The sequence below is a fragment of the Pezoporus occidentalis genome, unplaced genomic scaffold (assembly GCF_034315485.1).
Source record: "Pezoporus occidentalis ecotype Australia unplaced genomic scaffold, CSIRO_AGI_Poc_V1 ctg16, whole genome shotgun sequence".
In the NCBI taxonomy this organism is placed as follows: domain Eukaryota; kingdom Metazoa; phylum Chordata; class Aves; order Psittaciformes; family Psittacidae; genus Pezoporus; species Pezoporus occidentalis.
The window spans coordinates 5,675,892-5,693,595 of NW_026913425.1; the positions used below are offsets into that span (position 1 = coordinate 5,675,892).

At 40.3% G+C, this 17,704-nt stretch overlaps 1 protein-coding gene across 10 annotated transcripts in view; it reads right to left on the reverse strand.

Annotated features, from left to right (window-relative positions):
- Positions 1 to 13,241, reverse strand: part of ARHGEF28 (Rho guanine nucleotide exchange factor 28) — a 117,992-nt gene extending 104,751 nt beyond the window's left edge. For all 10 annotated transcript variants that reach the window (XM_062612455.1, XM_062612450.1, XM_062612454.1 and 7 more), the window contains exon 1: positions 13,201 to 13,241. In XM_062612455.1, the coding sequence (XP_062468439.1) occupies positions 13,201 to 13,233 (33 nt within the window). In that variant the 5' untranslated portion in view covers positions 13,234 to 13,241. The remainder of the gene's footprint in view (positions 1 to 13,200) is intronic.
- Between the last annotated feature and the right edge of the window lie 4,463 nt (positions 13,242 to 17,704).

Consider the following 17,704-nt stretch of genomic DNA (forward strand, 5'->3'; position numbering starts at 1 on the left):
AGGGTCTCAAGCCCTACACCCCAGGTAGAGAGCAGCAAAGACCAGACTCCCCAAAGCCTCTGGAGAGGAGCTTCCACCTACAGTCCTGCTCTGACCTTTTTCTGCACCAGCCTGGGGCAGCCTGCCTGTGAGGAGAAGAGAGGAAAGGAAGTAGTAAACCCTCACGGTTGAGGCATGGCAGTATCCAGGCCAGCAGGAAGGGATGGATAATGGGTCAACTGTGGCACTTCCAGTGTGCCTGACCCATACTCTGCTGCAAGTCATCCCACGCACTAATAAATAACTTCAACCTTAAGTGAGCTTCTTCCACTTTGAATTCATTTATATGAATTCACACACTATCTTCTTCACCAGCAACCTGCCCCAGCAAAACACATGCAATGCAAAAGGACCTTCAGTGGACTTCCAGACCCAGCCCATCATCCTGGGTAACACTAAAAACTTCAAGAGCTTGCCCCTATCCTTGCATACACTGCCTGGATAAATCTGTTTTCCCAACAGCCTTTTACCATAAAAATAATACATTCTAAAGCAGCTAAAAATGTCCTTGTCAAACTATATAAGCAAAACAATACCTCGAGGAATAATGCTTTATCCAGCATCTTCAAGGATATTATCTTTAAATACACTATTACAAAGAGACACCACATTTGTAATTACATGCTCTAATATCTATGTGCAAAAAAGAACGGTTTCTTTGTTCCCAAAATGCAAGTCCCAACATCTCAAAGTAAATGCAAGCCCCCAAGTATTGCTAACAATAATTGGGCTTCTTTCCTCTACTTAAGTTGCCAGTAGCCACTACAATTTAACATAAATATTCCATCACTGTTCAAAAGACCAGCTTCAGAAAATCTCTGTATTTTAAGGTGAATAGTTTAATTATATTGTACTTGTCTTTAGACAAGAATAGTGGCAAGTATTTTCCCTGAGCAGCCATACAGTTTTCAATACCTTTGCTGCATCTTAGCTGCAGCTACAAACAATCCTACACAAAAGGCACCAAGAAAGCAGTGGGAAAACTGTAAATAAACACGAAACAACCATACTCATATTATTAATAACAAGAACAAAGTTATATACACACCTAATGTTGAGTGTATTTTTGTAACATCCACCAGACAGTTCTTGTCAACAGATTGCAGTTAACATTGTCAAGGATTTGTTTAAGAAAGCATGTGCCCTATTTGAATGGAATGCAATGGAATTCAAGGCTAAATGCACAATGAAAGGAGTAACAAAGGAAAAGGAAAGGAGGTAACAAACTGAAAAACAAAATAGGAGATAAAAGCTAAGCAGTTCTCTATAAGCATTAACTATCCAACTGTATAGCTAAAAACTTATTAAACAAAAAAGGGGGGGTTGGGGCTCCTCAATTGAATGAGTAAAGAGAAGAAGCAACTGAGTATGATTAATTTCTTTTCTATCCACAGTAACAGAAAAAGCATAATTCCACATACAGACGAGGTATGTGATGAGATGGACATATTTAGTATTACACGTTGCCCAAAAGCCTACACGTAGATTTTTATGAAAAATAAATATGCACGTATGGCTGCTTTGAGAAGAGCCAGTCCTGTGCTGACTTACACTGACAAACTCCACCAGCACACCAAGAACCTCACTCATTCACATCAGGTCAAACACCACCCTTCAGCCTCCACACCTTTGCACAAGACAGTGCCTGCACACAGGAAACGTGCCACAGCAGATACTCCAAATAACATCAGCTTTATGAGCCAAGTATCTATCTGTAGGTACTTCCTCAGTGTGAGGCACATTTGTCAGAAATACTGAGGAAGTACTTTCACAGACACCTCTGGGCACAAGTAAGAAGCATCTCCCCCACATCCACTTAACGCAAGACAGCACAAGGAAGCCCAACAACTAAGCAGCTGAGGCAGCTCTCTGAAAAAAGTATTCAGTAACATTTGCTCCCAGAATATAATCTGAAGGATGCTTCTAGCAAGGTCCCTCTTTTGATATGAAATATCAGCAAAGTCATAACTTTGGCTTAGATGCAGTGTCTTTTTAAAACAAAAAGTAAGTATTGGTAGAAGCTATTACCACCTTTTTGTCTGCTAAGTAGCCCAAATAAACTGGAAAAAAATCAAGCATGCTGTTACATCCAAACAGATGACAAAAGTATACTCAAGGCAGAAAAGAACAAGAAGGTTGGAAGAGATCCTAAGGAGTCAATTAGCTGACCCCCATGCCTCACAGCAGGATTGACACTGCCAGTTTATTCATCAGAGAGGTTTTGTCCACCCTGTTCTGAAAGCACCTCTCACTCAGTTACCTAACACACAACACTGGGATCTTCTTCCCACCCAAAGAATTCCCTGCCTGGCCTCTCCACCTTCCACAGCTGGTACCTACTTCGGGGTTTTTAGGGCTTAACATTCTTTGGCCCTGATAATACAGTAGCTGGGTGAGATGAAATGGACAGCAATGTGCCAGAGAAGGCCGCGCTAAGGAATTCACTGCAGCCTCCACTTCTGTACAGCTGTTTTCATGCACAAGCTGAGCTCCAACCTGCTAATGACTTCACAAATGGATTACTTATTTTATTTGCTTTGGACAGAAGGAGAGATATGGCCTGTATTTCATCTTGTTGGATTCTACAGGAGATCAGCCTTAAACCTTGTAGGTTTTCAGTCAAGCTTATCATAATACTCCTTCCTTGGTGACAAACTGAAGTACATTTGCTGTACCTGGACTTCCTGAAACTGCATTTCCCAAAGCTACACGTTCTGTCTCCTCACTAGCCTCAACACAAGCTCACCCTCTTCACAGCCACAGGCAGAAGATCATGTTTCTTGTTGAAAACTGAAAGATCAGGCCCCAGGAAAAGGAATTAGAATCCAGCAGAATTTAAAAAAAAAAAAAAAAAAAAAAAAGAAAAAGAAAAAGAAAAAGAAAAAGAAAAAGAAGAAAAAAAAAGAAAAAGAAAAAAGAAAAAAGAAAAAGAAAGAGAAAGAGAAAGAGAAAAAGAAAAAGAAAAAGGAAAAAGAAAAAGAAAAAGAAAAAGAAAAAGAAAAAGAAAAAGAAAAAGAAAAAGAAAAAGAAAAAGAAAAAGAAAAAGAAAAAGAAAAAAGAAAAAGAAAAAGAAAAAGAAAAAGCAGGCATCTAAGATACTGCTTATTTACTGCAAAACAAAATACAATCCCTCTAAAATGAAGAAACCCAGTAAAAGGCAATGATATATATATATATGTCTGCAAGTCTCTATGCTGCTCTTCACTGTTAAATTGACTCTAATATTATTTACTTTAAAAAGAAACATGTATTAGATGTATTGATGCATTTCACTCAGTGCACATGCAATATGCCCAGAATGCAGGTCCCAAGTCCTTATATCCTATAGCATCCTCTTATCACAAAAAAATACCCTCCTCAGTCCTGTTTCTCCTGTTGCATCCCCTCACCTAACCCTCTGCTTTTTGTTTAGCTTCTGTCAGCTCTTCACCCCTGCTGCAAAGCACCATGCCTGAAGAGATGTCAAGCACCAACACAGCAGGAGCTTACGGTCACCAAGTTTGCACAGGAAGCCTGGCACAATCTTAGGCCACAAAAAGCCAGTCAAAAAAAGCATAATGCTGTGATGCACGTGTCATGTAGTTTTCATACTGCACTGCTGTACTAGTATACAGGGTGATGGTGGAGGAAAGGAACAACTAGGGTACTGTAGGGATTAATTTACAATGGAAAATCAAAAGACACATAATCATAGTATAACAAATAATCAGCCATTTCAGAAAGGTAATCTACTGCCAAGCACAGAAGCTCAGACACTTTATATGATCACGAGTAGGTGGCTGCAGGAACTCAGCCAAGAGCAAGAAATCCCCCAGTGACTCTGCAAATTATAAAGAATTAAAGCATCCACTAACTTCTTCCTCAGCACAGGCTGGCAATACTAACCTTTAATTTAAATGCACAGCTGGCAGCAAGACCATTTACACATCACAAGTAACATCCAGCAACACTAACCTGACCCACCCCAGATATGGGCTCTCAATTTGATATTTGCTGTTGATAGTGTTGATATCTCACTAATGTGAGAGTGCACGATCAGAAGCTTATGCCAGCTTTGTGCTTTTTATGCCTGCTGTATGTCACCAGCAGGAGAAGAGACAGTACCTGATCTGGCTGCTGGTGAAAAATTAATCTACAAAAGTTTTTAAACAATCTGAACCTGAGATCAAGTTTACAGCAGATCAGTACTTTGCACCACATAGCCACTATTTCATTTAACTTGTCACCAGCAGTTTTAAAGCTGTGTTTAATGTATCATCAAACTGTGACAACGGGTAAGGTGGAGAAATGTTTTCAGTCTCCCATATAGCAAAGTAACCAATACTGAAGAATCTTCTAATTCTGGAACTGCTAGATAAAAATAAAAAAAAGCCTGATGCCCTTATCAGAAAAAAAAAAGGGGGGGGGGGGGGGGGGGGAGGGGCAATAAAAGGAAAGAATAAAACTAAAAAAATATCTTTGCAAGTATTACACAGTGCCAAAACATGCATTAACATTCTTGCTGGTCTGTCATTAAATATAATTCAGTGTTTTGCTGTCAATGGCAACACGATCAATGTTCATGCATATAAACATACAGAGGAATTAAGAAGCTTGGGAAAGAGCTGTTCACATGCACAGGTCAGAAAAATTCTTCAGTAAGGCATATTAATAGAAAATGAGCATCCATTCCGACATGTAACTGTTAACTAAAAAAACAAAAGTTACCTTTCCATTGACTTGATTTACAATATGTCAATCAGATAACATAGTATTCTCACGTCCTGTCTGACATCAGGACTCTACTGTTGCAGTCACTACACAAATGCATGTGAGCACAAAGTCCCTGCTGAGAAAAATCCCAGTCTAAGGACTGAACAGGGAAACAAAAAATAGGAAAAAAAAAAGGAAAAATAATACACCATGGGAGCAAAAAATGATCCAACTGCTGATGGACATGCTTTGAAGTACCCATTCTTTTCCTTCATACCATTTAAAATATATCCCATTCTTCCACATTTAGTTCCTCAGTCTCATTCTGACAGCCTGTGCACACCATTCCATGTGCTCCCATGCAAGCCACCCACAATGGACCTGACCAGGCTCCCACAAGGGCCAACAACAAAACACTCATGTCTCCAGCCAGCACTGGATCAGGCCAGCAAGCACAGCTCCATGCATTAGCAAATGCACACTGGAAACACAACACACATTTATATTTTAAGCCACATTTCTCTTTTGTGTTTTGAAATCACCATCTTACCAAGTTGTGGTTGAACCAACTTACAGTGGTTTCAGCCTGGTTGAACACACAGACTGGCCTGTGATACGGCCAACCCTACCTCAACAGCAAAAAACATGAAAGCATAGGATGAGCAAGATGGGCTAAAAGCTGGCTCTTCCCACAAAGTGCTGGCTAGCAAAAACTGAACACATAGTAAGAGCTAAAGACCCAAACACTGTATCCCACCATGGAAAACTATCCTTTCCCACCCCTCTTCCCACCTCAACTCTTCTCAGCTCTTCAGCATGAAGGAACTGGAAAGGCACACAGCTTGGCAAGGAAAAAGATCAACTACTCACTTTGAGATCAATATATAAGTCCTACTGCCTCTTACTACTCATGTCACACAAAAGCATGCTGAAATCATGCATGAATTTGAACTTCACTTCAGTCATTTAGAAAAAAAATATAAAACATTACTGAATTATTTCTGTTAATTCTGTTTCCCAGTTCTCATGCACATGAAAACCATGCATTTGTGAAGAAGGCAAAAATTACAGCTCATTTGTCCCTCTAGCTCTAACTAGGCACACAAACTAAGATACTTTAGAAAGAAAATTTGGACTTTCTTCCTGCCAAACAAGATGATTCACAACTTTTTAACTGTCTCACCAGGTGTTTTCAGAGTCCCTCTGGCTATGTACCATTTTCTAGTAGATGTGCTCAAATTATTCCTGGACATGCTGCTAGAGTACAAACAAAACTTGTTTATTTAATTACCTCTTGCATGAGCCCCAGTGCAGTTGAACATTCCAGAGGCATTCAGGATTATGTGGATTTCAGAGTGCACTTTACCACTGCCTTCAGCTGGAGCAACATCAACCAACACAGAGCAGTTGGGAAAACTCTCACCTTTGAGGTAAAAACAGCCCAGGAAGCTACAGGTTGCTAACAGAGTACCAAATCAGCCCAGTCCCTGGATATGTATTAAAATCCTCTTCTTGAATTGAACTTTCTACCACCCTTTGCTTTCTGATCTTTTCAATAGGACTTTAAATCCTGATCTGAAACTTTTGTTTTTTAATTTCCTCTGCTGCAGGGCAGCCATGCGTATCCTGAAGCTTGCCTCGAAATAGTTTATGAAATGTCCATTAAGAAAGTCCAGTTATTTTTCCCCTTCCATGCCACTGCTCATGAGTGGCACTGGTCGTCCAACAGTAAGTACCAGAGCTAATTCAACAGGGGAACATGAAAGCCAGCAATGGGACAAGGCAAGAAGGCCCTGGCAGCTGGCTGGACAGAGCAACTTTGCTTAATTCTTTTGCCAGTGTCTACCAGCTTATGTCTTTTCTTGTTGAATAATGAAATGAGCTTATCTGCCAACTAAAATATGTTTTAATTAATTCTTGTTTCACCATGTTTCTCACCTACAGAGATCCAGGAAGTTAAACCATCCATCACTGCAGCAGGCTTTGATTTGAAGAACCTTAAAATCAGGCCATGAATTTCCTGTTATTGTCTCATCCCTTGGGTATGAAATAGATCCCTTATTTCACTTTCTCCTCTCAGAAGGTTCCTTACTCAGGTACCTTCTTCAGCCAAGGTAACTGTAAATAAGCGGTAGTGTTTTCAGCTGGGTTCTAGAGAATTATGCCAACTCATCCCTGAAGAATCACAAGACTGCAGATTAAGAAGATGCTAATGAACATGGCTGAACCCCAAGCGTTTGACCAAAAGCTCCTGGAGGAAGGATATATCATTTGAAAAAATAACAAAAGATCAAAAGAACTTGAAAAATGTTCCTTAATGACAGAAGGAAATAAAACAGCATGGATCCAAGGGATACTTAACTGAGGTTGTAATACAAACATACTTTTGTGGAGATAAGCTACAGGTATATTACATGCGATAAAAAAGCCTGCCAGACTCTGCTACACCAGCATTTAATTCCCAATTTCCATTTCTACTTTAGAGAGTCAACCTCTTGAGCCTGCAGTTACTGTGGAGGCAGCAGGGAAGCTACACTGTCATCTCAGCTTGCTCGGAGCAAGTCCACCTGAAAGGCCAGCCACAGCCATGGAGCTGACCTCACTGCTCCTCCTCCTCTACTACTCCTCCTCCTCTGCTACTCCCAAGGCTGAGCTCCAGCACTGCAATGGTGAAAGGAAATGTTGATGTGGATGGGGCCCAGGTTTGCACTTGCATATTCATATGAACCAGCATATGAATTCAGGACACACTGCCTCAAATGCTCCAGACTCCCACGGAAACAGCCATTGGCCTACATCCCACTTCACTGAAGGACAAGGGGATGAACATCAAGACATGGTTCCTCTGGCTCCCACTTATCCTTGGAGGGGAAGTGGCTGTGAATGCAGACTTGATGCACCTCCTCCCTCTCTCTGTCTCCACCCAGTGTGGCTGCACTCCTTTCTTTGGAACTGTAAATGAGACGGGATGCACCTCTCCTGATGGGATGTGTCATGAGCAAGCTGCGTTAGAAGTAGCTAACTTATCACTTAGACCACTTACTGCCAAAGCAAAGCAAACGACCTCTCACAAAAATGTTCTTCATACAGACATCTGTAACTTCTAAATAGGTTACAGAAGAAGGATGCTGCCCCATCTCACCATCCTAGGATAGGATCTGAAAAAATCTGAACTGGAGTGCATCACACCTTTCTTATGTTTTAGGCACGTTACTGCACTTACATCACTTCAGACATTCTTTGAAAGGGAAGCTAAACATCTAACTACAAAAGAGAATTAAAGAACAGTGCACTACAGAGATCACCAGGCACTGACATCATTACAGTGATGGAACACATAAACTCCTAAACTAGAGAGCATTAAGCCAGTATCGCATCATGTGGAGCAAATCAGCAATAAAAACAAACGAATAGCCAGTCAAGCAAAGAACTGGCATGACCAAGCAAACTCCATAAAGACCAGTAAGAGGAAATATGCTGGACAGAAAAAAAAACTGGGAAACACAAACCCTAGAAAACTTAGCATGCTTGGCACTCTGCAGACCCAGCCCAGGCAAAGACCAATGCCTATCTTGTTCAAGACAGAGCAGTCTTCAGGCATTTGGATGCTCTGTGGCTGTAAGCAACCTGGTGCTATATCCTACTCTCAGCCCTCCCTGACCCAGTCCCAGGTAAACCGGCTGAACCCTCACTGTCTGTAGGAATACTTCAATACATTGTTATTAAACAGTGAAAATATAAGCACCCTTCCCTCCTTGGCACGTACACTTCACCAAAGAATCTTTAAGAGGTTCAAGAAACAAAACCCAACCCCAAACAATAACAAACCAGCGGAGACATTTACGAGAGAGACTTGGTCTAGCAGGAAAACAGAGAGGTTAATTAAGCTTTGACCTTGAGCACTTTCAGCTAACTTCAGTGGCTGTAGGCAGGAGCATGGGAAACTTAAGTAAGTGAATTTTGAGAACAGTAAGCAATATACCGTACAGCACAAAGTGGAAGTTTTACTTTCCAGGAGATCTTGAGTCTTGAAGCTGAGAGTCCATGTTTCTACCTCTTCCCAGAGAATTAGCATCCAAATACTCCTTTAAAAAGACAGAATCCACACATAACCTTCAGGATCGTCTCCTTTGGACATGAGGCCCCTCTGATGTCTGCACGGAACTGCTGTGGATATCCTATGTGGCGCAGCATCCCTTTATTTCCCATGGGAAACAATCATCCGCTCTCAGCAGAGAATAATTTACAAACTTCCGAGATCACTTATTTTCTGTTCTTGAGAGCTGACTACTCCCACAGTATGTTTGCCCCATGGCAGTAAGACATTTCTTTGCCAACGTCAAAGATCAATGTTGGTCATCAATAACATTACTTTAAACCAAACAAACAAAAAAAAAAAACCCAAACAAAAACCAGTCACCTACAATTAAATAAGGAAGGATTTCCCATGAGAAAGATTTGCTTTTCCAGATTGGGAACTGCTTCCAATAGGAGAAACAACTTCCACACATATTTTTTTTACATCTGAAAAGTGCTTCCTCAAGTATTTTGCTTTTTATCTTTCACAGATGGTCTTTTTTTTGTCTACAATGAAACCAGTGATTGCCTGAAGACAACATGGTCTTATTCCATGTAGTGTGTTTAGTACACTACGAAATGAAAAGACTCAGCTTGCTGCTCTAATTATGGTTTAAAAAGCATAATTTAGGAGAGGAAAAGCTATTTAAATTCAAGTTCTATTTACTTAAACAATGCACTGCTAGCAGTGAAAGAAAAGACAACATATATGATGTTTCAGTTTATGCTTGGTTAGTCAATCCTGAAAATTACACTGGCTTAAAAGGAAAAAATTTATGATGTGGTTAATAGCATTTTGCTGTCTAGAAGCCAGAAACTGGCTCCTCAAATTAACTGAAAAGCATGTGCTTCAAATATTTAATTTTCTGTTTCATTAATATTTATTCTTTAAACCATGACATTTATGTGTTGTGATTACATTTGAATGTATTGCTGCCACAAAAATTACATCTAAAGAGAAATGTATCAAAATAATGCATTTCTGAAATGGAGTAATTTCATAGAGTATCTTTAAATTATATTTCACAAAAATTGCATTACCCAGCAATGTCCTTGGGCTTTCTGAATGCATTCTCTCTTACCCAACAAAAAGAAACAGCCGTCACTCAACCAACCAGGTTATGCATACTATTATAGATTTGCAAAGAAATTCAGTACTGACAAAGCATGGCAGTTTGAAGTAACAGCACTGTATGGATACATCTTCCAGATGAGTAACAACTGCTTACACACAGCAAGCCAACAAAGTGCTTTGCATACAATCTTTAAGATGTGTATTATAAACACAGAATTGCAGTTATTCTCAGACAATCTGACAGGAAGGACAAGCCTCTCAAACAGACATTCTTGGAATAAACAGTGTAAAATCCACTCGGTATAAATGCTAACCATGTTTAAATACAGTTTGAAAAGCATCCTAATTTTGGACCCAGCATACAGATCTCTCAAAGAACAGAAGTCTATGCTTTCATACATGCTGCAAAGAACGGATTACTTCCTACCTTTAGACCAGTTCCACTTTTCCTGTGGACAATAATGCTATAACTGTATGCTGACATTTTTAAAGTTGCGTGGGAACAGTATGCAATTGCCATGACATGGTATTCTACAGTTCCACTGTGCCCTTTAAAAGTGTCAGGAATACATCACAAAAATACCCAAATTCACTGCAGTGCAAATATTTGTCATGTTCCCTCAGTCTTCCCAAGAGATGCTTTCTCTATCCCTCTTTACACATGAACAATCAAGAGATTTTAGACAAGCTCAGCAAGCCAGAGAACTGCTTAATGGAAACTGTTTAAGGAACTGCACAAAGAAACGACTTCCACATGTAATATAAAAGCTGATTTGATTGTGTTCCCCCATAAAGTCATGCAAATAAAGCAGGAGCAGTTGGAAGAGTTTCCAGAACTGATTAAGTAATTGAACCTAACTAAGAGAAAAGAAATGCCTTGACTCAAGGGCTTTTTCAAGATGAACAGACCTCTTTGACCTTCCCAGATGCACTGAGAAGTATTCAGATTAGGAGCAGTATTGTGAGGGACAAGCCTGTAAAGCTTCAACTCTTTCAGACACTAACTCAGCAGAACAACTACAAGTTTCAGATAGGCATTGAGAGACAAGCTTGAACCTTTCTCAGTCACCTTAGGGTGTCCACGTAGCCCCTTCTCATTCCCATTTGAAGCCCTGAAAGTTTTCCATACCCTCATTCCAACATACACACACTCACCTGCACAATATTTAGGAAGCTGTTAAAAAATTACTACAGCCCCAGTTTCTGGGAAACTCACTCCAGGTGGTACTGCTGCAAGTCTCTGGAGGTCCATATTCCGCCACTATCCATAGTTTCAGTAGGACACTGAAGACCCTGAAGAGAAACACCACCTCCACTTGTTCCCCTCTCAAGAAAACAAGTTGGTAACTGCCTAACCACAATCCAAATAACTCTCATCAGGTTTCTAGCAAGTTATAAGACCCCTCTGGGATTTACTTACCTAGGTTGCTGAGAGGCTGCAGACCACAACTATCAAGTTATGAAAGCTCAGGTACAATACACAGCTTTGCTTGCTCAAAGCTTAGGGTGAATGTTCCCAACTAAAATCACATTCTCATATCCATCAGTCTACAAGTAATTTATACACCCATGCTCTCTCTGCCTCCCTCTGATGAGTCTCTAGTAAGAGATGTATCCCTATTGGTCCCAAAATGCACAAGTTTGTACCATGCTCTTATTAACTGTAGTAAATAAAAGGCAAGAAATTTCAATATCACTATGAATAACTGAATTCTCCTCAGCACTAACCAACACCTTCCAGTGTTACGATGTCCACAAATTTACACAGGTTCCACAAGGATACACCTGGCTCTTAGGGTTATAATCAAAATATTAAACAGAACTGGCCTTAAGTATGATCCTCAAGGAGTACCACTTGTAGTTATCTTCCTCTCTCCCCTAGTAACTGTTCTTGCAATATCCATATACCCCTACTGTCTTTATATTAATCTCCACCTTCTTTATCTTACAGAATCATAGAATCGTTAGGGTTGGAAAGGACCTTAAGATCACCTAGTTCCAACTCACCTGCCGTGGGCAGGGACACCTCACACTAAAGCATGTCACCCAAGGCTTAGTCCAACCTGGCCTTGAACACCGCCAGGGATGGAGCATTCACAACTTCCTTCCATAAGAATTTCCTGTGAGACACAGTATCAAATGTTTAATTTGCAACAACTTGGATGAAGTATCTTGCACTGCCCTTATCTAAGGGTCAGTTATCTTATCATGGGAAAATATCAGATCAGCCTGATGCAGCTGCTTATGACAAAACCATGTTGAATTTCATCAATCAGTACTACGTCCTTTATTATTCTTTCTTCTTAAAACCTTACACCACACAAACAGACCTCACAAATTCCCTTCTTCCCTTCCTCCCCCTCCCCAGACATACACACACACCTCACCTTTAAAGATACTGCATCTAATTTTTGCCAGCTGGGGGATTCCACTCCCAAGCTGACAGATACGATGCAAACTCCCGCTGGTGCATTAGCAATCCCATGTTCCTTCAGTATTCCAGGGCACAAATTATTTGTACTCCTCTATTTCCATCCCCACCTCACCACAATAAACAGGTAATTGTTTTGTTTCTTTGTTTCACCTTTTACCACCCTTTTGAAAACATTCAGTGTCTCCCACTACTTTCCCAAACATTAACATTTACACACACCCTGATACTACCATTCTCGTTGCAAACAATGGCAGAAGAAGAAAAACAAAAAAAAAACCCACCATGATTTATTAATAACAATTATTAGACTGCCCAAGTTTTAATCCCCCTACTCACATCCCACTGAAGGCACCAAGAAAGTTATCTAATGCATGTCGTCACTCATGTTACTACCTGTTTTTTAACTCTGAGTCAACTTATTTTAACCAATTGTTTCAGCTCTTTCAGAAAAACAATCCATTTGAGTATAAACTTCAAGTTACACATTTTGTGATATACAATTTTCTGCTCTGAGGAAGTAGAGACAATGGTAATTTGGAATTTTATAGGGAAAAAGACAGCTGTAAATTGTGGGAGAGAGTGAGTGGTGTCTCTTTGTAGGCAGTAAGTAACTCTGCTTTTGAAAACTGCTATTAAGACTACTGAAGGAGAATAAAATAATGATCGTAAAGGCAAAATAAGGTTAAACTTACTTCAGAGAACTGAGCCACAGTACTGAAAACCATCATCTGCATATGTGCCTGCCTCAGACAGCAACACTGAACAGCCTGTGGTCTCAGATAGCCAGAGAATAGGTTTTGATTTCATTCACCCTGCTTTTGAAAGAGCCATTACCCAAAAGAAAGCAACTCTCTGGGCAGAAGCCTAGTGTTGTAGAACTTACATAAAGAGGTACTTCAGTGCAGCTCAACTCCATTGTCACAGCATCTAGAAACAGAATAGACCAGTGGAATTATTACACACCCATCAGAAGGCATTGATGTCATTATACCTCATTCATGTCTGCAAAGTAAGTCAACATCTTCCACAATTATAAGCAGGGGAAAGGGGGAAAAATATCAAGCTTATCAGCTACCCAGTTGCCCCAAATTTCCCCAGAATGAGGAAACACTGGTATAATGACGTTTATGGAAGGCTGGAGGAGGGATCTTTGTTAATATGCTGTGTGCTTTCCATACGATAGACACAGTAAACAAAACAGGTCAGGCTGAGCACAGCCAGAGACATTTCATAGTTGCAGCAAATGAAATAGTGGGAATTGCAGCATTTTGTATCTCTAGAGGCAAAAAACCTGACCTCAAGATGTAGTTGTAGCAACTTTTACTCCACACCAATATCCCAAGTGTTTAGTACTGTTTTTCTAGCAACTTCATAGAAAATATCACCAAGGCAGGTTGCCTTAGCTACCCTGAACAGCAAGCTACAGATACAACTCATCACTGGAATTACTGTAATTTTGGTCATCATAGCAACTTTGATTCCTATTGCTGTATTTCAAACTCATTACATCTTCAAAATTCATACTCTAAAAATGGTATTCCTGTCAAATGAGAAAAGCATACCAGAAGCAACTCCACATCTTCACAACAGTAAGGTGGGCTCAACAACTACACACAAGTCTTCTACTTGCTGAAACAGGCTACAACAAAAAGTCTGTCTTAAGAGGAGGCTGTCCCAGCTCAGATGTGGCCTTGTTTTCACAGCTGAACAGTTTCCAAGAACAACACAGTTGTGCAGTTCATTGCTTGTTAATTCATAGGTAGAGCCTGATATGAGTCAGATAGGATTTGAGAAGTTACCTGCCTACAAACTGCAGAAATTAAATGTACAGCGTCAATCAAAACAAAAAATGATCTACCTACCACCCCAAAACACCCTCCTTCTAAACCACAAGTTTGCTAATACTCATCTCCTGCTGCCCATCAATTAATCTACTTCATAAGTACCTACATTCTTGTGTTTTGACAGGTAATTTACAAAAAGGTGGCAAAACCCTTTACAAAATCACTGGCCACAAAAGTTCAGCCAGAAAACCCCAAACTTTTCATATTGTAATAAAAGGCTATCAAGACAAACACTAATCCAGTCACCCTAGTCAGCAGTGAGACTCAGAGAGAGGGTTTCTTATTTTCTGCAGAGAGAGGAGGTAACCCGCAGCTGACTCCAGGGCATCTCACTTTGACAAAGCTCTGTAGTTTCCAGCAGCAGCATCCTGAACCCAGCCTTAAAGACTGCAGCATGGGAAGCACAGTCCTGTTTCTACAGAAGAAAAGAGGGCATAAGAGAAATTAAGAAACTGTAACATTAATTCCACAAGGAGTATTTTAAGTGGAATTTTTTTAAAATGTCACCTTACAGAACAAATGAAGCACATTAACTTCTACCCCAGACCTGTCACCAACTTACAATTACTGCCACATACAGACTGTGTATATACAGGGCAACCCTTAATGGTTAGCTGCAGTGATAGATAAACCAGCCAGCCGTTTTACACCATCACTCTATTCTGCTGTGTATAATCCTTTCACTTGCAATAGTCCTCCATCTTTAAAGCAACACATTCAAACTATACTCTACCATCTCATTTGCAAGAAAATCATTATGCCACACCAACAGAATAAGATCTACTTCTGGTTACTTCTGTCATACAATTATCTTGACCTCCAGAGCCTCAAGAGACATATCTCAAGATCTTCCTCCTCTGCAAGAATGAGAAAGGCAAATGGTTGGTACCCGGTCTAGTCTACTTATACTTCCGCAAGTCTATGCAAGAAGGCATGACTTAGCTCTTCCTTTGGGGGATTACCATTGCACCACCAGTACAATAAGCTTCTTCTGTATTGGATAATACAAACACAACTCATTGGAGAGATGATCCATCCTGACTTCAGTTCCCTTAACCCTTTGTTTGTTTCACACTGGATCCCCTGTGAGCTTGTGCTTTCGGAAATAGTAAGTACCTAACTCAATATGGATAAATAACCTCAAGATTTAGCTTATCATATGCAATGAATGTTTTCCACACAGCACTGGATAGAACCACGCTGAAATACGGTCAGTACTTTTGACACGCACTGCCCTGACAAACAACTTTAATGGTGTTCTCTGGATACAAAAGTGTATCTAATGGTAGCCTTTTTGCTTCCTGCAGAAAAACCAATGAATGTCAACACAGCATTAAGCACTGCTTTTCTCACAATTGCAAGACTGCTTGTTGTTCAGAAATAAGTTTTACATGAATGGTTCTGGGACCTACAGTAACAGCTTGGATGCTGGAAGTGGCTGGGAGGGGCAGGAAGAAGAGGATACACGTAGGGAGGAAACACTCAGCTCTGGCTACAGAGCAGTTCTTGTACAACCTCCATTTCAGAGAAAGGGACTGAAGGAGACACTACATGCACCCTCTGTATACACTCACCTCCTCTGTATGACAAAGAGATGCTCAGCTCCCCAAAATGCAGGGGCCGTGTGGCCAAGTGGTGCCACACAGACAACCACTCTCAGGTGCTGAGGAGCAGTCCCACTCGGCAAAGCAAGGGGAGGGTTCAGCTGCCTAAGCCTGTGAATACCCATCATTACACATAGCAACAACTGATCTCTCCCTCTGACATCTGTGCCTCTGACACAGAAACCAGCAGGACAGCCATCTAACAGCCAAACAGGTCCAGTTTCAGGCATTGCCCACAAATCCTGAGCTCACACCAGCCTCAGCAGTAGCAGGATCCATCTATACACAGAAAAAAGAAATCCTTTTCAGCATCCAGTTTAGAAGTAAATTTAATGAAAACATCTATTGTGATATGCTGCAATAGACAAGCAGATTTCTGGAGAAACCTGCAAAACTGGAGAGACTTGTGGATTTCAGTCAAGTGGAGGTAAATATCCAAAAAAAAAGAACAAAAAAAAATCTTGAAAATAGTTTTCTTTAACTTTTTTTTTCTTTTTCAATCTACAGTCTCCTCTTAAATCTAGTGACAAATTGGCAGTCTCCTGATCAACTCAAGTTATTGATATGAACAATATTGATATGAACAATTCATATTGATATGAACATCAACAAGTATTTTGGCTTTATCAACGACGAAGACATTACAATAATCCCTCCAACGCTCTTCCTCACCCAGTATTTTATTTACTGGCTGTAAATTACAGGGCTGTCATATATCCAATTTCTTTCAACATTAGAAATTTTAGCATTTTATTGTATGGTTTTCCCTGTTACCAAAACATCTTAAGAGGGACCAGAATGAGAAATAAACCAATGGAAAAGAAAAACATCAGGTAATGACCTAACTGCATTTTAATGGAAAAGACATCAGTTATCAGATTATTTACTCTGCACACAGCAGAGAAATTAGGTAACGGAAAGCATTATCTAAATCTCAACAGAAAAGTATTTCTGCTGATTGACAAGGTGACCCTTTAACCGACAATGTGACTACTATCTGGCTGTCCTCACACCTGATACTGTGTATCATCACCATTTTCCTAAACACAGAAGGACACTTCCATACCCTACAGCAACCTTTCTCCTCTTCCCTGTAAATAAAGCACAGAACTGCAGGAGAAAGTTACAGAGGGTGAAGAGGGACTTTGATGCTGCTCTGTGACCCAGCAGCCACTGGTATGACTTCACTGAACTCAAGGCTCTGCTGCTGCCATAAAGAGCTTCCATGGCTCATTAAGCAGCATCAGATCACTGCCTTGCAAATGCCTGCAAAGTAAGAGCATTGATATAAAATACATATTTTATACTTCTCTTCCATGTATCAGTTCAAACATAACAAAACACGAGGTCTTTGGACCCTGCTCCCTTTATTTTCCATTCAGACCACAATCGCACACCTCTGTGCCACAACCACAGCTGCTGCTTCATACACTGCAGAGCAACTGACTGAACATCAAAGCTGTCAAGCTATGTAAACAAGCCCCTGCTGATGCTCTGCAGGAACCTTGAAATTCAGTTCTTGTTTCTTTAATTATATTTCTTTTTGGTGATGGTTACATTAAAACTTGTATCTATAAAACACTGAGAATTACAGTCTTACTACCACCATCAGGACAAGCACATTAAATCTTTACTTCTGATCTGCTACAGTGACATGAAAGCAAGGATGCATCCACCCAGAGGCCACTGGAAGGTAGGCAGGAATCCCCAGAGCATCATTAGTGATGTTTTAAAATCTAATATCTTTGTCTAAGCAAAATGTCTTGTGCATTGTAAAAGCCTAGCAGCACATGCATATTAAGTGGTCTTCTACTGCACTCTCATCCACTGGATCACTGAGTTACAAATTACCATTATCACTGTTCTATTACTTTTTTACCATGCTATAGCCTGTACGAGGTAGGTGCTACATCAAGCCAAAGGACAGCCTTTAAGATGG